We start from the raw sequence: 22,420 nt of genomic DNA, 5'->3' as shown, positions 1-22,420 counted from the left end.
GCAGTGCGAGTGCCCCGTGTCTTTGAGTGTCCACACGCTGCATGTGTATGGCCTCTAACTCTAACTGGCTTTTCTTGTGTTGTGCAGTAGTGCCATACGAGTAAGCTTAAATTAACTTTATGTGCTTGTTTTTGTATCCTTCTGTTGTCTGCATACTGGGAACCCTGCTCTATCCTGTGCAGGTTCAGGAGGAACAATAGTGTTTCCTAAAACACTGCAGTAACAGGGTACCCCAATCTAGCTAGCTAGCAAACGAGCTATCTAGTGGGAGTTATTGTGGCTAACTTGCTCTAAATACTGATTAGCTTGACACACACTTCGGCTCCCTGGCCTGCAGGTAGTCACTACTGCTTCATAGTTCCAGCACCACTTACAGAATCATTTGTCTTACCACTTCTGTTGCAAACATATTTATCTAACACCAACATCTTCTTTAAATGAGCCAGTAGAACCCAGTAAAAAGATTTACCACAATCCTCTAGAATAGCTCCAATGTTTCCTATCATAGATTCACCAAGTATGGTTCAACAAAACATTCTATTTATATAACCAAAACAATATACATATAACATAACAAGGATTATAATTGAAATAACTTTATTATGGAAACCTTCCCAGATCACTGGAGAAGACAAATACTTTACACTTTCAAATTAGAAACAGATTTACATCCCAGACACAGTCTTATGTTCACTTTTCATAAACAAGCATTGAGGCCTCCAGTCGTTCAATGGTTTGTTAACTGTTGCATTTCTGGACATACAAACTTTGTAATTCAAACAAACTGATATTTTTGCCCTTAAACCTTTTATCAGTTTGTCAGTCCATGCTAGTTAGCAAATCACATCCAGGTCAAGTTTTTACAATACCAAACACATATCACCAGAATCCACATTCTGAAATTCTATACATATTCCCGGCCGGAGCTTTTGGAATCAGCTGATGAAACAAATTCACAGCAGAGTTCATTTCAAGTTTCATTACGTTGTTCCCTTTATGTTTCAGTCAAAGTCTTTTTTGCTACATACACCAACGTGATATACATCAGGAACTGAAAGTCGAGGTAATGTGTCTTCCCAAAGATTTTCCACATGGACACTCAGCAGTTTATTCCTATCTAGAGTTTAGTGTTGCCAGAGGATGGGCCAGCTTCCTGAGCTTCCAGAGAACAGCTCGGGACAGAGCTTTCTGTTCTGGGCTTCAAGGGCAGAACTCTCAAAGACCTTTTATCCTCTTGCTCTGGTTTGTGATGATATTGAAATCCTTCAGTTGGAAGATTGATCATTCTTCTGTCCTGCTTGTCACCGGAATTGTTGCACAAACACTAATCAGAGTCATTCCTGCGGTGCAGTTTCTTTTTGTCAATGACTGGTGCATTCACATTCAGGCTATAAAATAGGAATAGGGGATGCTTTGAGGTCCCATACAGTCCTGTTGCAGAAGTCCTGTTGCTGTCAGACATGACATCACTACAGGCGTGGCCAGTACTGTGACATGTCCACTTCATTTCCTGGAACTTGCAATGGAACTGAGACCCCGGGGGAAATCAGACCTGGTGAGAGGGAGCAAAGAGATCATTAGAGTTGACAGACATACCAAAACAAAGTCTAATGGTGTGTTTGTCCTGTAGGCAAACCCATAATGTATAGAATTCACACAAGGCATTTAAATACATTTTATCTAAGTATGTTTTAGTTTTCGTCTGAAAAGCTCTCCCTGGACCTTCTATCTTCATTAATGAAAATTGTACAGCTAAGCATTGTGCAAACCGACAGAACTCTATTTGAAATACTAGGGGAAATTCTGAAAATACCAAAAATCATCAAGTTTTGTGTAATTTGTAGAAAATGAACAATATTTCCATTTGATGGAATGCTGCACAACATGATTGCTGTTGTGTTGTTCAATTGGGTTGGTCTCTCAGTTTTCCGTTTTGTTATTAATGTGCATTTGGTGACGTGTTGATGTTAAGAGTCTAACGGATAACGCTTTAATGTTCTCAAAGCTTCCCCCAAATGTTGCATTTACATTTAAACAATTCTATTATCGCATTTGCGAAGACACTGAGATCAATCAAAGGTATTATAGAGGAGGGGATGGTTGAGGAGAATCAACTGTATCAGTTTACTTCCTACCTGTTGACGATGTTGCGGAGGACGTCATTGACTGGCTGTTGATGTGTGGCTGCATGTGTGGAGGAGTATAGGTCTCATAACTTCTTCCATTTAAAGTTGGGCTGGTGGGCAGCATGCAGGAATAAGAGCTCTGGCTGGATGCCTGGAAACATCAAAACATTTTGAACATTAAAACCAGAATGTAACTGATGAGCCATCCTCCATTGGGTTGGTCATATGCAACATTAGTAGTGTTGCTGCATTCGACACGGTGAATCATCAGATCCTCCTTCGCACTCTCCAAAAACTTGGAGTTTCAGGCTCTGCACTTTCCCTCCTCACCTCATACCTGAAAGATCGTACCTACAGGGTGACTTGGAGAGGGTCTGAGTCCGACCCTTGTCAATTAACTACGGGGGTCCCTCAGGGCTCTGTTCTTGGTCCCCTCCTCTTCTCCCTGTACACAAACTCGCTCGGATCAGTCATTAGCCCGCATGGTTTTTCTTACCACTGCTACGCTGATGACACCCAATTAATTCTGTCCTTTCCCCGCTCAGAGACCCAGGTCGTCGCACGCATCTCTGCTTGTCTAGCTGACATCTCTCAGTGGATGTCTGCTCACCACCTCAAGCTCAACCTTGACAAGACTGAGCTGCTCTTCCTCCCGGGAAAAGATTGTCCCACTCTTGACCTAACAATCAACATCGGCACCTCAGTTGTTTCCCCGACTCAGACTGCAAGGAATCTGGGTGTGACCCTAGATAACAACCTGTCCTTCACTGCAAACATCGCTGCTACAACCCGTTGCTGCAGATACACGCTTTACAACATCAGGAAGATACGTCCCCAGCTGACTCAGAAAGCGACTCAGGTTCTGGTCCAGGCTCTCGTCATCTCACGCCTAGACTACTGCAACTCCCTCCTGGCTGGTCTACCTGCATGTGCCATCCGACCTCTGCAGCTCATCCAGAATGCAGCGGCTCGTCTGGTCTTCAACCTTCCTACATTTTCCCACACCACGCCGCTCCTCCGCTCCCTTCACTGGCTTCCGATAACTGCTAGAATCCACTTCAAGACACTGGTACTTGCATACCATGCTGCGAATGGATCTGGCCCTTCGTACATCCAGGACATGGTTAAACCGTACACCCCAGCGCGTGCACTACGCTCTGCATCAGCCAAACGACTCGTTGCGCCCTCGCTGCGAGGGGGACCCAAGTTCCCATCGGCAAAAACACGTGGGTTTGCTGTCCTGGCTCCAAGATGGTGGAATGAGCTCCCCATTGACATCAGGACGGCAGATAGCTTGCACATCTTCCGGCGCAGACTGAAAACTCATCTCTTTCGACTCCACTTCGAGCGTTAGAACTATTAACGAAGCACTTTTATACTAATAAAGGACTGGCTTACCTAAAGCCAGTTGAGTAGCACTTGAAATGTTTGGCTCTATGAAACCTGAAGTACTTATATGATTCTGTTTTCTTCAAGGTTGTGTCTTCCTGGTCGAATGTACTTATTGTAAGTCGCTTTGGATAAAAGCGTCAGCTAAATGTAATGTAATGTAATGTAATGTTGTTAAAGTCTTGTAACTATCGTAAAAAAATTAACCAAGCTGTTAATTTTACATTGCATGCAATTCCCTTTCAAATTGCTTAAGTAATACTTTATTTTCCCACAGGAAAGGCTACTTTAAACAAGCCATATAAGTGTGAAGAGCCCCCCCCCCCACTGATGGGTGAAACCAATACACCCAAGCTTAAATCTGCAGATCCTGTATATGTTCGATAAGTTCCAAAATGTATGTGAATACTTTTTGGTCCCACAAGGTTCAGCTCCCCCCAGTATTATGTGTCTTTATTCATGTTGGTGGTCTGAGACCCTTCCGTAATCCATGATCAAACATTGTCTGGATCCATCAAGTGAGTGTTCAGACCAAAAATCAACAACCTTATAAACATGTATGGGGGGCTTTGGTGCAACATTCAGAAAGTAGTCTCTCAGAAATGTGTGTTCCTGCGTATTTGATTAGCTAATACAATGTGTAACCAAACCATGTGACATAGCAACAATTAAATGAGCCTCAACTTCTTTGCTAAATATATCAGTGTTTGTTTTGCTGGAGGCTCTGAGTCCAGAAACTAATTTTGAAATGGAGGTTTTTGAGGTTGTCAAAAATAATGTTAAAGCCCCAAAGTTCAGTTCTACCGACCCAATGTTTCCTTGGACATTGGGTCGGTAGAAACAATTGTCACATTGTAACGACCAAATCATAAAAGCCTGTATAAACTGTGAACCATATCTCAAAATGAAAACATCCCAACCATTTGGATTGGGAGAACCAATCAGAACACAACTCCTCTGCTGCTATAAGGTAAGATTTCACAGCTGCCAGACTCACACTTGGTTAGGGCCACACCTTATTTATAAACACTGGAATCCTACAAGGTTCCCTCAAGTGAGTAGAAGTAAGACCTTGCCGATCCAGGTGGATCCAGGTTTGGCGGTAAACTCACATACTGTAGACTCAATAGGTTGTGATAGGTCAATTAGTAAATCCGATTAATGGGTAGAAATGAACTCAGGCCCCCCAACACCACCAGGATCATGATAAGCCAAGTTCATGCAAGACAAACATTCCCACAAAGATGTTTAAAGCAACTGTGTCAACACATTGACCATCACATGTATATCAGCACAACCCTAACCCTAACCCTAATCCCAGTTGAAGCCAGATGGGTGTTGCAGTGATTGGTTAGTTGTGTGTTCTGCTGTTTAGTCGAGTAATCTTACTTGCATAGGCAGACTGGCAGCCATACTGAAGCTGGGCATTGTGGGTAGGCCGTAGCTGTTGGACAGAACTGAATCCGACCTTCCCAACATGGATCCTGAAGAGAAGGACACTAGAGAGGATGGAGAAATGAACAGAACAATGAGATTTGTTAAAATCCAGGCAATGTAACCGTACATACAAGCTATTATAATGTCTTTATGACATTGGTGGACGCAGTAGAGATCATTGGTCATTGTTTGGAAATCACAAATAAACTTATATGGCAAAACACACAGCTAACAGCACTCAAAGTGAGCCAGCTGTTGCAACAGAGACATTTTAGAAAAACAGCTATCCATGTTTTGTATTTTGCCATCAGTTGCTTGAATTTTGTGTTTCTGTTAGGACACAAGATACATAGATGATGCCATGGGAGTGGTCTGAGAAGTTTCTACACATATTTGTTATTTATTTGAAACTTGAGGAAATATTGTATTACTCTGGTCAAGAAAGCTCCATCCAACAAACAAACAACATGTCTTCTGTGAAAAAAGGCCTGTTGAAACATGCTTTAAAATACATGTTGTGTGGTAGAGTATGCAATTGTATAGTAGTATTACAGTACCTGGTGTAGCAGGTTGTGGTATAGGCTGGTAAACACTGGTGTTGAAGCTGCTGCTGATGGGGATATGGTTGGAGGAGCTGGACACCTGGCGACGTTGGTTTCTCAGTTTCTCCTCTCTTCTCCACTTCGCTCGTCTATTGGAAAACCAAACCTGCACATGCCATGATATAAATGAGGTTAAGAGAGGGCTTCACATGTCTTCCTTTTAATGTCTTCACCTTTTAAACAACACTAATGTGGCCATATGCAAACCGGTTATATTCATCTTATTAAGGATTGGGGTTAGGTCAATTAAAGGGTTTGCACTAAGACAAGCACTAAGACATTCTGACTGTACTGACTTGTAAGCCTAAATAAATCATATTACATGGAGCTTACCTGTATTCTGGCCTCTGGAAGGTCTATTTTGTTGGCAAGGCGTTCTCGGGCAAACACATCTGGATAGTGAGTCCTTTCAAACTCTGGAAGAACAACACATTGTGTCATTGTGTCACAGTATGTTGTTTCTAATTTAAAGTAATGTATTTATAATGAAGCATTGTTTTCCAAAATCTGTAACACCTTGTCAAATGAAATGTTGTACTGTATGTTATATACAGTATGCGCTCCATGTCAAGAATACTTGATTAAAAAGATCAAATAGTTAAAAAGTATTCAAATTGGTTCATTTTGCTTTATGCAGATGACTGATGCCTGCATTTGTTTCAGGGCATAGACCCAACTCCACCCAGTCCAATCAGGGAAGGTATATGAGACAAATTGACCGAATGCTCTCAAGATTTCAGAACATGGTTAACTTAACTGGAGGATTTAAGAGACATTTGCCATTTCCAGAACACCAGGCATGTCTTGTAGTTTGATACATTCAATCTTCATGAACATTAATTAGGCAGTAGAACACAGTAACACAACACGTGCAACGTGCAATTGTGTCTATTGAGACTTAAACAACAACCATCCCTTATTAGCCAAACTGTCAGTTTAAGCACCAAAATCAGGTTTTTGAATGAGGAAGAAGTGATTCAGTTGGTGATTCATTTGATATCCTAATTGCCTTTACGGTAGTTGAAACAGTTTGAACAGGTGATGTCATAGTGATGTCATCGTGTGAACATCCCTATAGTTGTCATATGGGAACATTTGGAATCTGACTGGCCTCAGTTCAGTCAAAGTGGAGGTGCTCCTCACTTCAGACATATAGAGAAAAGACGTATACTGTTTTAATGTGTGTGGAGCTGTACGATGTTCTGATAAACAACTTCCATGTACCTTTCTCCAGTGCTTCTATCTGCTCCTGAGTGAAAGACGTTCTGTTTCTCTGCAGCTTCCTCTTCAGCTGGAGCCTCATCTGAGTCTCCTCTGAGTCGTCACCATTGGAACTTCCTGATATGGTGTTCTCCCCCCCCCTCCGCCTGCGGACACTCTGCACACAGGAAGGAAGGTACAAGGTATTGTTGAAAATGGAGAAAATGTATCTTAAGTATAGTATGGGAGTAAATATAGTTTTGACCAACAACATAAACATGTATATAAATCACAATGTTTTAGAAAAAATCTAGTCTGTTTTTGGAACTAACCATAGCACTCAAACAGCTTTATTAAGGCTGATTAATGACAAGGAAATGAGTTTTTCATGTTACTTCAGGTGAGTTTGTTTCACAGATTTATGATATTAACATTTATGTTTTTCAAGAAAAACAATTTCCTAACACATCCCCGCTCTGAGCATCATACTGTCATGTGTCCGCATATTGGTGTAAAATGCTCATATTAGTAGGGAATAATGTTCTTTATGCTCAATACTTATCAGGTATGTTATGCTAATCTGTATGTTACCTGCATTAAAATAAGCTATGTATACTTTTTATAATTTAATTTTCTTTTAAATATATTGCTTTGTATAATACATACAAATAATATGAGTACAACATTAAGATAAATGATTAAAAACAAAGACTGTTTTATTTAACTATTTGTATTTACTTTTTGATATATTATACTTTGATAACGTTTTTTTTAATCTGTGTGCTACATGCACAAAATAATAATAAATGATATTGCTTTGTATACTATTTAACAATAATATGTGTACAATATTAATATAGGTTCTTGTAAGCATTACACCTTCATAATGTTTTCATTCTTCGTATCTGCAAAATAAGCTATATTGTTTTGAATAATACATACAAAATAATATAAGTGCAATAAACACAAGTCATCCCATATAGGCGTAAGCACTATCCAGGTATTTCCAACTAAATGAGTGGCTTCTCTAAAACACACCCTTGATCAGTAGACGATACAATGCGTTATATTCCAATTCATGTGAGGTAAAGTGAAGGTACAGGCACTTCAGAGAGGAGATCTCCAACATGTGATCCCTGAGCAGACAAGCGCTCCAGTCCCTCCCTGTGGAACTCGTGTTATTTGTGGTGCTAGCCTAATTATTCATTATCCCCAGCAGACAGAGACTGCAAAACAGAATGAAGCCATTGCTCAGTGTCACAGTCAGTCAGGCAGAAAGAGACACAAATGAGAGCAGACGCCCCCTTCTCCCTCCCCTGCTCACTCACACACACACACACACACACACACACACACACACACACACACACACACACACACACACACACACACACACACACACACACACACACACACACACACACACACACACACACACACACACACACACACACACACACACACACACACACACACACACACACTGATGTGGAGGCAGCAGCCGTGGTAGTATAGCCTGACTTTGTTTCTCTGTTGTAATCCCAGGGTGCTGGAGGAGGAGCAGCAGCATATGAGCCTGTCCTCCACGCAGCAAATGGGGCCTCAGCCACACACACTGAGGGAGAGGGAAGCTGCTCATGTCAGCTCCACACAATGTGTCCTCTGTCCCGTATAATGGGAATTTTGAATCAATTTGCAAGTGGGCAATTTACTGCGGCTGCTGCATTCTTTTTATGAAGAAATAATTAAAAGCATGGCTCAATAGGATGAATGTGACCTGAGATCAAGTCAACAACAAAGTATTTGAATGTTAATACTAGAGCCAGATTTTGTAACAACAGAAACATGATTAATGTTTATACTTTAAATAAAGAATTCATAGAATTTTGAAAATGTACTATTTAATCAAAAATCTAAATTAAAATCTCAAAGTTGTATTTTGTTGTCTCTCTATTATGTCCTTTCAATGTCAAGTCTATACAAGCAGGAACAATTAGTAACAGTGACACTGATACATAAAGTGGGGGACACTGTATTTATATCATTTAATGCATGACCTACAAAAAAAAAGTCTAACATAACTTAGAATCTTAATTTGGGAAATTGAACAGAAAATATTAGGTCTAACTCAGTCATGAGGGCTAAACATGACCCACATATTCAGTCAGAAAGGTCCTCTGATCCCCCTTTTCCACTGGAATGAGTTCCGTTTGAGTTGTGTGCTGAGTCTAGTTTTGTTCATAGTTGGTTCAACCTGTAAATCATTTAGAAACCAGTTTGCTTTCCACTGACCAGAGCCTGAGAGGAGTCCTGATGTCACTGTTTATGACACCAGTGTGAATATCCTTCACAAATACAACCATGTTGGAGCTGTGCTCATGTTGCTATTAACAACTAGATTGATACTCTTCTTAATATTTCTCTTTTTAGTTTTAATTGACAATGTTTGGCAACATGGCGCTTTAAATAAAAAGATTTGTATAATGTATATTTTCTCTCATATTACATGGAGTACGTTAACCTAGCCACAGAAGCCAGTCTAAATAATCAACATTAAAAAACAATAATTCACCACAATGACAGCAAACAGGTTGTAATTCAAAGTATGAGGCTACAAGCCCACATTTCCTGGTATTAAAGTGTATGTAATTCGCTTTGAATGAAAGCCTCAGCTAAATAACATGTAATGAAACATGAATGATGTGTGATTGCACTTTAACGACTCAGAGATCTTGGCGCTACGGCTTCCGCAACGACTTTCTACTCTCGCCATGTGCTGTTTTTGTTCCGCCCCAGCATCTGACTTATGCTGCTCTCTGTTCACAGTTCTGGCTGAGCTAATAGTTGGTGCTGGACTGAAACCAATCTTTGGGGCAGTTGGCGCAGCTGCCCTGGAAACGCCTCAATGGAAAGAGGGGGTGTCTGGTGGCAGTGAGTGTAGTTCCAATACTGTAGTAGTATTGCTAGTCGTAGAAGTAGTAGGTGACTTAGTGTCTTACCAGGAGTAGTGAGTGTAGTCCCAGCGTACCACCCTGAGCGCCCCGCCCAGGAGGTTTGTCCATTGAGCATCTTGAGTTTGTCAAACATCCCCTCAGCTCCCACTGTGCCCATCTGCGGCTTATCACTGGTGAGGTTCCTGAGGACTCGATTTATTGATGAAACCTGCAGATAAACACAGATATGTTAATAAACGAGAACAACAATTGTAAAGCATTGTTGGATAGAAACTTAAGAACCAAGGCATTAATGACCCCTAACAGATAATAAGATAAGATATACTTGTTAAACGAGGTATTGCACATAATTAAAAATAAATGAAAAAGAGTCAAAAATAAACAATTATAAAATATGAACATCTCCAAATAGAAACACAACAAGTAGAAAATACAGTTGACCATGAAGATACAAATCTGTAAACTATCTGAAAAACAAAACACTATTGAAGGGTCAAATGACAGAGAACACAATATAAAAGCACACTCTAAAAACAAATGCCTTGGCTCAACAAAGAAAATCAACGCAAGAGTTTGCATCGATGTTTATTGAGTTAAGACAACTTCTAATGAAATTGTCTTAAAGCAACAAAGTTATTTGAGTTAGGGGAGAAGGCTTTTCCGCTACAATCAGAGGTGTTTTTAATTACCACTTACTTAATAATTGGTAGCATAAACACAAGTTTTGAAGTTGATTACTCAAAAGATTAAGTTGTTCCGGCTAGTTTTACCACATGATTTAAATGTATGTACTTAATTACCCTCATTGTGAACACACGTTTTTAAGTTGACAACCATTTATAAATGAAGTTGCTCCAAATATATTGTATTCAATAGTTTTTTTTTTCTTAGCTTTTTCATGTTTTTGCCTTTAAAGAAAGAAATTAATTGATTCCACAACAAGAATATTAGGCAATTCACTTTTTATTTTTTATATAAATGTGTTTATGATGTGTTTATTTCAACACATGATGTTTCAATCAGGAGAGAATTCATTTTGTTTGAACATTTATTGACACATGCCATACAGTATGATAAGGTGCATGAACACCTGGAATCACAGCTGACTGCATGAGAGAGGAGAACCATTTTATAGTTTGGCTGCAGCTCGTTGATTGGCTGCTGGAGAATGAGGTGAAATGTAATAGGTTAAAGAGAACGCCTGTGATGAGCTGATTATATGCAGCTGCGGAGTGAATGTATATACACCCAGTCTTCCTGAAAGAACTTGCGCTGAGCTTCATTTCAATCTTGAAAAAAAAGATAAATAACACAAATGTAAATTGCCCCACAAATAATAAATAAACACATTAGCCATATTACCATGGGAAATGGGGACACAGCAAATACATGCTGCCATCACATCGAAGTTAGAGGCCTTTGCATATTTAAAACCAGTGCCAAATATGTAACATCTGTAAAGTTTTTGTAAAACTACAGAAACAAACTCTCAATGGCCACCAATCTGCAGATTACAGACATCAATTTGACCAAAGATGTAACAAAGATGTTTACACTGCCGACAGTCATTATTTCAAACAGTATGAACACATTTAACGCAGAATGCTTGCTCATTCATTTGTTTCCCTGGACCACGATGGTTGCCATCGTATGGTCAGATCCTGGGGTGGACCGGTCACTGATGAAGGCGATATTCATGTCCTTTTGAAGCACATTAAATAATAGGTTAGCGCATAAGAGATAATGAATTAGGTAATTGCATACTTTTTAAACTGTCACTCTTAGCGAATTCAGAGCCATTATTACCAGCTGCTAAAGCAACGCTGGTATTGTTTTCACCTATTGAGTCTGCATGTGTGTGTCGTCATGGCAATGTGGTCCTGAAGACACACAGAGGTGCTTTTGAGTACTTTGCCTAGTGTTTAAATGCATGTGGACAGATTTTGTCAATCCCAACCGTGCACGTTTTAGTGTACCTTCTCATCTTTTTTGCAGGTTCCATACAATACTTGAACTGGTTAAGTGAAGAGCAGAAGCCACTTTTCAAATGTTACACAATCCTTTTCCCATGCCATTGCTGTCAACACCTATCCATGCTGAACGTAGCTAAGATATTATTGATTGGGGTGTGGCCAAAAGTGCAATATGCTTCAAAATGTAACTGACAGAGAGCAGTGCTTTTGTCCTGTGTCCACTGTGCCCATGGATTTGATTTGATTTCAAGATTTTTAATTACGTCGCTAAACTCCTTTTCTCCAAGGTACACGACTAGCCAGCGGATGGCTATAGTTCTCTGCATACTTCAATTGTATTGAGCAATCTCATTCCTCTGCATGTTTTTAAAGCTAGGCTAAATGAAATGCTCGTTGATACTATGGCCACTTGTAAATGTCTATAACTATGTAAATGTATCCTGTAAATATAATGTATAATGTCCTTTATTGTTTTATGTTTCATGTGGAACCTATATGCTGCAGGTCTCCCTTGAAAAAGAGATCTATGATCTCAATGGGACCAATCTGGTTAAATAAAGGTTTGAAATGAAATGAAAATTGTGCTATTTTTGAAAAAGGAAAAAAAGAGAAATGACCTAAATGAATATATTCTGAATGGGTGACTGCCAACAACTTGCATTTCAATGACAACTCTAAATAACGATCCTACCTCAAGAAGCATGTCCTTGATCTGCTTCACCGAGATTAATTTTGAATAAAAAGCGATATCACAATAGTAACCAAAGTATTGTTACTGTCACGGTTGAGTGAAGGAAGCAGGACCCAAATGCAGATAACTCTGATAAACCTTTATTTCAAGGATAATGAAACTAACATAGACAAAACAGAAGACTCACGGGTGAACTCAGTCACCAACAAAAGATGAACCAACACTGAACACAGGAAGAGACAAGACTAAATACAGGGAGGGGTAATCACGAGACGAGAAACAGCCGGGCAGGGAGGAGAAACACAAGGACAACAGGTGAACACAATCAGACAACTAGACACACCAGGGAAACTAACGACAGGGAGGAAAAACACAGGGAAAAGGACCAGACAATAACCCAGGAGGAAAACATGACAGCAAACACCCAAACATACAAAACTACAAACGTGACATAACATGAGAATCGTGACAGAACCCCCCCCTCAAGGGACGGATTCCAGACGTCCCTAAAAAAAACCCCCACAAAAGTCCAAAACCTCAAGCAGGGTGGGTGGAGGGGGTCCGGAGGAGGGACACAACACTAGGGCCACCAGGGTGGGTGGAGGGGGTCTGGAGGACGGGTTTTGGGCTGACAGCCCAGGAGCACAGTGGAGGGCCCGGAAGGGATCTCGGGCGGACGGCCCGGGGGCAAGGCAAAGTCCAAGATGGGGGTCTCGGGCGGACGGCCCGGGGGCAAGGTAGAGTCCATGGAGGGGCGAAGACCACAGCGGGCAAACTCAGGGGGCCGAGCATGAGAGCGAAGGAAGAGTCAGGGGGCCGAGCATGAGGGCGAAGACCGTGGCACTCAGGGGGGCCGGGCTCGAGGGCGAAGACCGCGGCTCTCAGGGGCCCGGGCTCGAGGCCGAAGACCACGGCTCTCAGGGGGCCGGGCTCGAGGGCGAAGACCGCGGCTCGAGGGCGAAGACCGCGGCTCGAGGGGGGCCGGGCTCGAAGGCGAAGACCGCGGCTCTCAGGGGGCCGGGCTCAAAGGCGAAGACCGCGGCTCTCAGAGGGCCGAGCTCGAGGGCGAAGACCAGACAGCTCCGGAGGCCGGGCAGGAAGGCGCTGACGGGACAGCTTCGGAGGCCGGGCAGGAAGGCGCTGACGGGACAGCTCCGGAGGCCGGGCAGGACCCGGTGTCGGCCGGACAGGAACCAGAGCCGGTGGGACAGGCTTCGGCAGGATCCCCCACGGAAGAGGACCAGGAGTTGGCAGGACCCCCGGCGAGACAGGTAACGGCGGGACCTCCAACGGAACAGGACATCGAGTTGGCAGGACCCCCAGCGGAACCTCCAACGGCACAAGACACAAGGTTGGCAGGACCCCCAGTGGAAACTCCCACGGCACACAAGTAGGGACTTGAGTGGAGACTCGAGAGGAAACTTGAGAGTTGACTTGAGAGATGACTTGAGAGGGATCTTGAGCGGGAACTTGAACGGAGACTTGAGAGGGGACTCGATAGGGAACTCGAGAGGAGACTTGAGAGGGAACTCGAGAGGTGATTCGAGAGGGGACTTGAGAGGGAACTCAAGAGGGGACTCGAGAGGTGACTTGAGAGGGAACTCAAGAGGTGACTTGAGAAGTGTCTTGAATGGGAACTCGAGAGGTGACTCGAGTGGGGACTTGAGAATTGTCTTGAAAGGGGACTTGAGAGGATACTTGAGAGATGACTCGAGAGGAGACTTGAGAGGGGACTCAAGAGGGGACTCGAGAGAGGACTCGAGAGGGGACTCGAGAGGGGACTCGAGAGGGGACTCGAGAGATGACTCGAGAGGAGACTTGAGAGGGAACTCGAGAGGGGACTCGAGAGGGGACTCGAGTAGGAACCTGAGAGGAGACTTGAGAGGGGACTCGAGAGGAGACTCGAGAGGGGACTCGAGAGGGGACTTGAGAGGGGACTGGAGAGGAGACTCGAGAGGGAACTCGGGAGGTGACTCAAGAGGGAACTCGGGAGGTGACTTGAGAGGGAACTCGGGAGGTGACTTGAGAGGTGACTTGAGAATTGTCTTGAAAGGGGACTCGAGAGGATACTTGAGAGATGACTCGAGAGGAGACTTGAGAGGGAACTCGAGAGGGGACTTGAGAGGGAACTGGAGAGATGACTTGAGAGGGAACTCGAGAGGGAACTCGAGAGGGGACTCGAGAGGGGACTCGAGAGGGGACTCGAGTAGGAACTTGAGAGGAGACTTGAGAGGAGACTCGAGAGGAGACTTGAGAGGGGACTGGAGAAGAGACTGGAGAGGGGACTGGAGAGGGGACTGGAGAGGGGACTCGAGAGGAGACTTGAGAGGGGACTGGAGAAGAGACTTGAGAGGGGACTCGAGAGGGAACTCGGGAGGTGGTGTCGGCTGGGGAGCCAGCAGGAGATGAGGTGCTGGAGTCGGCCGGTACGCCGACAAGACTCGGGGAGCTGGCGTCGGCTGGGGAGCCAGCCCTGTAGCCGAAACTGGAGTCGGGCCCATGGCTTCTGGGGCCGGTACTGAAGCCGGAACCATGGCTGCTGGGGCCGGAACTGAGGCCGGAATCATGGCTGTGTCGGCCGGTTCTGTTGCCGGAACCATGGCTTCTGGGGCTGGAACCACGGTTGCTGGGCTGGGACTGGGGCTGGAACCATGGCTCTTGGGGCTCGGGCTGCTAGCTTGGCCTTGCGACTACTTCTCCTAGCAGCCGCCTGAATACTCCGTGGACCTCCATAAGCCAGACGAGTTCCAGAATACGACTCCTGGACAGGAGCAGGAACTGGGGCAGAAGCATGGGTTGACTCCAGACGGAACACACCGAGACGTCTGCAGTCAGCAGGCTGGAAATCACACACCCAGAGGAAGTTCAAAATCCAGCCAGGTAAGAATTTCACCAAGTCTGGTTTCTCCATAGCCAACCGGTGCGCCTCTATCAGAGCGGCCTCCTTCTGCAGAACACTGGACGCTCCCTTCCACCAATCATAGCAGCAAGCCAAATAAAAGGAAAAATGTTGTAGTTCCACCTCAAAAGGATCATCTGCTGGGTCCATTTCTGGTTGGTTCGTACTGTCACGGTTGAGTGAAGGAAGCAGGACCCAAATGCAGATAACTCTGATAAACCTTTATCTCAAGGATAATGAAACTAACATAGACAAAACAGAACACTCACCGGTGAACTCAGTCACCAACAAAAGACGAACCAACACTGAACACAGGAAGAGACAAGACTAAATACAGGGAGGGGTAATCACGAGACGAGAAACAGCCGGGCAGGGGAGGAGAAACACAAGGACAACAGGTGAACACAATCAGACAACTAGACACACCAGGGAAACTAAGGACGGGAGGAAAAACACAGGGAAAAGGACCAGACAATAACCCAGGAGGAAAACATGACAGCAAACACCCAAACATACAAAACTACAAACGTGACATAACATGATAATCGTGACAGTTACTCTCACAGTAGCCTCTATACTTTGTATCCTCTCACAGAACTATTCACAGTTCAAAGGCTGCTAATTTTGGTCAAACAGCAATTTGCCTATACAGTGCAACTACAAGGCTGTATTTGAATGACAAAAGATGACACTCACCTTAAAATGTCCTTTGTATAGTATTTCTATTTGTCTTAACTGTGGGAACTTGTCCAGGCATGTTAAGTGGGAGTGGACTTGAAATTCTTAACTCAAGGTGTAGAACAATTAAGTTATCAAGCCAATTGCATTACTTACTACAACTTGAATTTAGTTTTAAGTCAATTAACGCAGAAATCAGAGTTCAAATTACACACAATATTAAGTTGATGTAATTACCAACATTATTACGTCAACACAACTTATAAATTAATGTTTGCAACTTAAAATGTTTATCTAAATCAATTAACTCACATTTTTATCTTGCAATCATGCATTTAATTAAGTGGAGGTGAAAGGTCGCCTGAATTCGTTTTTAGAGTGTAGGATATTATTTACATTGAGTGAAAGTCATATAATCAGTTTTACATTATAATATTAACCAGTAGGGTTAAAAGATTGGCCAACAAACGGACAAGGTAAATCTAAAGTGCCCCTGTATTCTACTGAGGTTTGGTTTAAAATGATTATTGACTGAAAATATTTTGCCACCAAACTTCATTGGTATGGGAAATAGCGAAATATAGCAGCTTCCTGAAAGCTCTAATTAGAAAATCCTCTCAACTGGCTAGTATACACTCAAAAACACAATCTATACTGTACACATGTTTAATAAGGTTTTTTGTTTCAATGTAATGTAATGGGAACATTACTAAAATCATCCAGCTAGCATGGTTTCTTACGTTCCTGCTTTAGATGTGCAAATATACTTACAAAGATTGTTGTTATTTATTTGTGAAAGCTTCCAAGATACATTATAAATCTGCAAATAACATTTGTACTTTTGTAGCAACCAACAGTATTTGATAAAGGATTACAGGTCTATTTTTGCCTTTTCTTTAGTTTTTTAAGTCAATATCTAACTATTTTAGAAAGTATGTTTTTTATTGCCTTAACTGCTTTATTTAGATTTGAGTGTATAGCAGTTTGGTCTGACTTTTTGCAATTGAATTTCTTGTAGAGATGGCATCTGCTTGATCCAGCTGTGCCACCTATGCCCTACTTACTCACCTCCAAGCCAGCTGTCACAGAGTACAGAAACAAATACATCATCTATTACAGTTTGTACACGTTTTTACAGTATGAGTCCAGACTTCTCTGTGACTTCCTTGCACCCTGTAAGCGACGTGGCAGAGGAACAGAAGGGTCTTACACTGGGTATGTTGTCGTTGGTGCAGACTCCCTCTGCCAGCAGCCGGTCTCTGATCTCCCAGGCGAAGATGGACGGACACTCTCTCTTGTAGTGAGCAATCTTCCCCACCACTTCCTGAGTGGCCACCCTGGGTTTACTCCCTCCTATGGCTCGAGGACGGATGGAACCTGTCTCGTAATATCTGCCCAGGATTTTACTCACGCAGCCGTTAGATACCTGCACACAAAAACAACACAAATCATATGGGTTATTTACAGATGTTGTGAAAATATATTTCCAATTAAAAGCTTTTTTTTGTAGATGATCTAAGGCACAATCACAGCGATTGGTAAAGTGGACCTCCACCATCTTCTCAGTGCATTCAGGTGTTGGGGAAAGATACTTCATATGTTGAAAACAAGCTGTAAAAACGTTGAATTTCTCCAGAGAGAGCTGTTCAAATCTGATGAATAGCCTCTAGTGATTTGTGTCAGTGTTTGAAAGTAGCTCTGGGGGTGTTCAGTTAAAAAGAAGGGAGGTGATGATCATCTTTGCTGCAGGATAAACACTCAAGGCTGTATTAGCATAACACACTTCAATCCAAACTGTTGGTAGTCTGCGTGCATTATGGGTAATAGGTGCCAGGTTTTAACAAAAGAGTGCAGGATGGAAGAAAATATATAAATTCAGTAGCTATTAAAACAAAAAGTTAGCTGCTTTGTCAACCTAATCATAGGCCCGACTGACTCGCTACAAGGCATGCTGGGTATTTTAACATCGTACCACTTTCTTCTCTGTTAGAGGGAGGTGTGTGGTGCAGTGGGTTGTGCGTTGGTGTTGGGATCAGGGGAGCACAGGTTCAAACCCCAAATTGCTCCTGTGGGGATTGCCCACAGTATTGAGTATGTAAGTCGCTTTGGATGAAAGCGTCTAACAAGTGACTTGTAATGTAATGTTAATGTTTGCTATGACGGTTGTCATAATTCACACGGCCACTAGAGCTTGTCAGTTTTTCCATGAAATACTTTCTGATAAAGCTTACAGTTAGAGCTATGTACCTCTGTAACACTGAGCTTGGACCCCCATCCAAAAGAAAAAATGATGATAATAGAATTTCTGATTGTGATGCAGGAAAGACTGTGCTGTAACTTTGGTCCACAATAACAGAAATGGTTGTTTTTCTTCAGTAATATAATCAAATACAATTGTAACTAAGTCATTGACTACATTTCCAACACCAATAATGTTATTTTATGTTTTTTTTGTAGGCTATGACTTAATACTGAATTAAACACAATCCTTGAACAGAATCTTGTGTGTTTTGTCCCACATTAAATGTGCCCCCTCGAGTGAAATCGGTGTAGAATCGCCACTGTCTGTATCATGTCCCATAAATGAATATTTTGAACTCAGCATCAGGGGCTTCATCAGGACTATCTGATACCACTGTAAGTACCGCTAATAAAGATGAAGTTACCTGCAGTATTCTGGATATGTCACAGGGTCGAGCTCCACTGTGTGCCAGCTCCACTATCTTCTGCCTGGTAGTATCAGGTAAAGGCCGCCCATTCACAAACACCCCGCCCAGCTGGTTTACTCCACTGTGACCTACACACACACACACACACACACACACACACACACACATGCACACACACACACACACACACGCACACGCACACGCACACGCACACACACACACACACACACACACACACACACACACACACACACACACACACACACACAAAGAGAAAGTAAAACAAAGGTTTTCAACTATTTTTTTACCGAGCTCGATAGTTTACTCTAATAAAGATGAAAGCAGCAGAATGGAGTGGTAATGGAAATTGAAGTCTTACTACATCAACTGATCAAACACATACAAGAGAAGAGGAAGACGAGATAAAGAGAAGCGTAATTGTTTTTGGAAGATCCTTGTCTTTACATTGAATGTTAGCTTGAACCATTTTCACATGTTTTTTCTAAAGACAAGAGCATGTTAATACGTAACATGTTATTGGTATTAGAACAATGTTGAATGATGCTTTGATGCAATTTGCCCACTCCCTTTGATGGACTGACCCATGTCGATGCTGATCTTATTGCTTATGTATTTATGTAAAAATGCATGTGTTTGTGCACATGCTTATGTGTATGGGTCCTGTGCATCAGTGTGTCTTTGTACTGTGTACTGTATACAATGTGGAACACTGAATTGACCCTTGGGGTTTTATAAAAGTGAATCGTCACCTTCTTTGTAAGCCCTAAAACATACATATATTTGACATACAAAATACTATGAGAAACAAAGAGGATCTGAACAGTAGGTATTACTGTTAAGTAACAATACAGCCTACATCCTATAACAAACAAATACATCCAAAAGATTCATATATTAACACCACTGCTCTGTTTTGCTTTTGCTTTCATTCTAGAGAAGGAAAAGTCACCTGAAAGACCAGATGTATCTCAAAGGTCCTCAGGACTAACACATGTGGATTTAAAGGGCCCAATTCGCCTCATTTTCAGGCTCATGTTTGTATGTTGTCCCTCTCCTGTGACATGTCTCCATGCTTTAATGTTCAAAAAGCTTTTTATTGTTCTCATACTGCCTGTGCTGCAGCTCCTCTGTTCACCCTCTGTCTGAAACCAGGGAGTGTGTGGAAGAGAAACTCCCTCTGGAGGGAACACTCCAGATTTGAGCCTTGCAGACCATTGACATGCACACAAACCTATATATACGTAACACACTACAGGAAATGGAAAACCCCAAAAGCATAAAGGGCCCCTTTAAATGAACATATTGTCATCATAAATGTAAGCACTGCATCAAAAGTCCATTTTAAAAGGGATTGAGACAAACACTGTTGACAGAGTAAAGGAGGAAGCCGCAGACTTCTGAATGTGTTCATGTGGAGCTTCAATGCTCTGTCTGCTGCTCCACGTGTTGCCGGTCTGACACGCAGTGAACAGCAGCAGCAATGCGTGCTGTGACACTGTGCAGGTTAAGTAGGGATTTACACTGAATCAATTGTCTATTGTCTGTTAATGGCTCTGTGAGGCAAAGCATATTGCAGATTTATAAACCTCTCAACAGGACATTAATAAATCATACAACGTGCCAACACAGGCACATGGACACATACCGAAACACACACGCACGCACACGCACGCGCACACACGCGCGCACACACACACACACACACACACACACACACACACACACACACACACACACACACACACACACACACACACACACACACACACACACACACACAGTGTAAGAAGTAAAGGGGTTTCACTGTAGACACTCAGACCACAGATCCAATAACTACAATATAGGTCCCTGATATGCAACATGTTCAATATATTGTTTTGTGCCAAACTATGCTGTAGCTATTGTGCATTTGCAAAGTAAAGCCTATTGTGTGTCTCTCAGACAGTTGTTGTAGGATCTTACATGTACATCTGTAATTAGGATTTAAGGCTATCATAGTGTTCCTTATGTACAAATGTGACTTGAAGCAAATAAAGGAAACATCTCATCCGCTCTCACAACATATAGAGCGCATCTAAAAAGCAAATAAATAAGAGCCAAACTATTTAAGAAACATCGTCAACATACAGCATTTTCTGACAACATTACCATTTACCATTATTTTGAGAAATGTATATAAAAGTATATAAACAGTCAGCTAACCTGAACACCATCTGTGTGTGTGAACATTTCAACAAGCAAAAGTACATTTCTCAAATATTGAACCCGAGTACAATATTGAGGGATTTGTCTGAGTATTATTATTTTAAGATACTTTATACTTGTATCCCACTACATTTGTATCCAATATGGTAGTAATATGGTCCATTACTGTACATGTATCTGACACATGGAAGTATACTGTAATTGTAGGTTAAGATACCCAGCAGCAATAAACAAAGATTAGCTTCACCTTTATCAGAAGTGATGAACACATGAATCCATCCATGATCGTCATTGACTTATTTCATATATTTGATTATGAACTGGGCCCTTACGCTTAACAAGTACTTTTAGTATATTGTGATACAAAGTGTACTTTTACTTAGTTACAATGTTCCATACAGGACTTTTACTTGTAACATAATATTTTTTTGTATAGAACATAGTATTTCATTTAGAATGGCTGTTTTTATATAAAGTATTACTTCTGAGTACTTATTGAAATTATAAAAAGAGTCACGCCCCTGTAGAAACAGCAGTTGTCTTTGAGATGGTGGATTATTTCTCTCCCTCACGCTGCCTCCCTTCATGTTGTGTTCAGGGGTCGTTTGCTCCGCCGTAGAAATGTTAATCACAGCGTCATTTCCCAGAGGAACACACGGGGCTTTCCTCCGCTGACACACAATTAATAGACAGACATATGGAGGCAATTTGGCAGTGGTCCCTCTGTGACACACACACACACACACACACACACACACACACACACACACATGCACGCACACACACAAACACACACACACACACACGCACACACACACACACACACACACAGGCGGGCCCCTGGGACCAGCTCAGCAGCTTTCACTTGAAATCAGCTCATTCACACTGAACCTGACTGCAATTAACTTCCACTTTAAACCATGTACTGTTATTTCCAATGGGTTCTTCAAATGAAGTGATAAAATACGATGTTTGTCCTCGGTCTACACCATATGATGTGATCTTGTTTCTGATCTCACATTGTTTGTGTATGCCTGTTGCGGTTTTCTTTGTCTATTTGGTTTGCCACCAAACACATTTGCTTAGGTTTAGGAAATGGTGGTTTGGTAATATTTTAACTTCATTATTTTAGCGAAGCTTCTTAGTCATTGTTACAATAATAAACATGCAGTAAGTGTTCTGAAAAGATTTTGGACATAGTAAAACCTACACTCCCATGTTAGGGTACTCTGACCCCTATGTTCCCATGTCACTAGCAGGGTTAACCTTATGAGGCATTTGTATGCATTTGCAAAGGAAGTCCTAACCCTGACCCTGACTTTGACTCTGCGTTCAAGTCACTTTGACTGTTTGTCACTTCGTTATTTGGGGCTACAGATTAGCTCTGTCAGTTTTGGCCCGACAAACTCAAGCTTTACTGTAACTGCATTTCAATGTTTTTGCTCACTGGATAACTAATGTTACATAGATGCTGAAAAAAGGTTGAATGAACTCTTGATATACAGGCATCACATACATAGAGGCTTGAAATGAGGAAAGGTCAGGCAGCATGAATGGATAGCCAGGTATCCCAGAA

At 42.2% G+C, this 22,420-nt stretch overlaps 1 protein-coding gene across 1 annotated transcript in view; it reads right to left on the bottom strand.

The window, feature by feature from the left end:
* Positions 1-580: 580 nt before the first annotated feature.
* LOC117562575 (paired box protein Pax-6-like) overlaps positions 581-22,420 on the bottom strand; it is a 30,057-nt gene continuing 8,217 nt past the window's right edge. The window contains 10 exon segments of the mRNA XM_034240433.1: positions 581-1,552; positions 2,136-2,277; positions 4,905-5,014; positions 5,510-5,660; positions 5,888-5,970; positions 6,779-6,914; positions 6,916-6,932; positions 9,754-9,916; positions 17,160-17,375; positions 18,616-18,746. Of these exon segments, the coding sequence (XP_034096324.1) occupies positions 1,470-1,552; positions 2,136-2,277; positions 4,905-5,014; positions 5,510-5,660; positions 5,888-5,970; positions 6,779-6,914; positions 6,916-6,932; positions 9,754-9,916; positions 17,160-17,375; positions 18,616-18,746 (1,232 nt within the window). The 3' untranslated portion in view covers positions 581-1,469.

The sequence above is a fragment of the Gymnodraco acuticeps genome, unplaced genomic scaffold (genome assembly GCF_902827175.1).
Source record: "Gymnodraco acuticeps unplaced genomic scaffold, fGymAcu1.1, whole genome shotgun sequence".
NCBI lineage: Eukaryota > Metazoa > Chordata > Actinopteri > Perciformes > Bathydraconidae > Gymnodraco > Gymnodraco acuticeps.
Note: the sequence above shows the minus strand (reverse complement) of the source record. Positions and strands in the feature narration are given on the sequence as shown.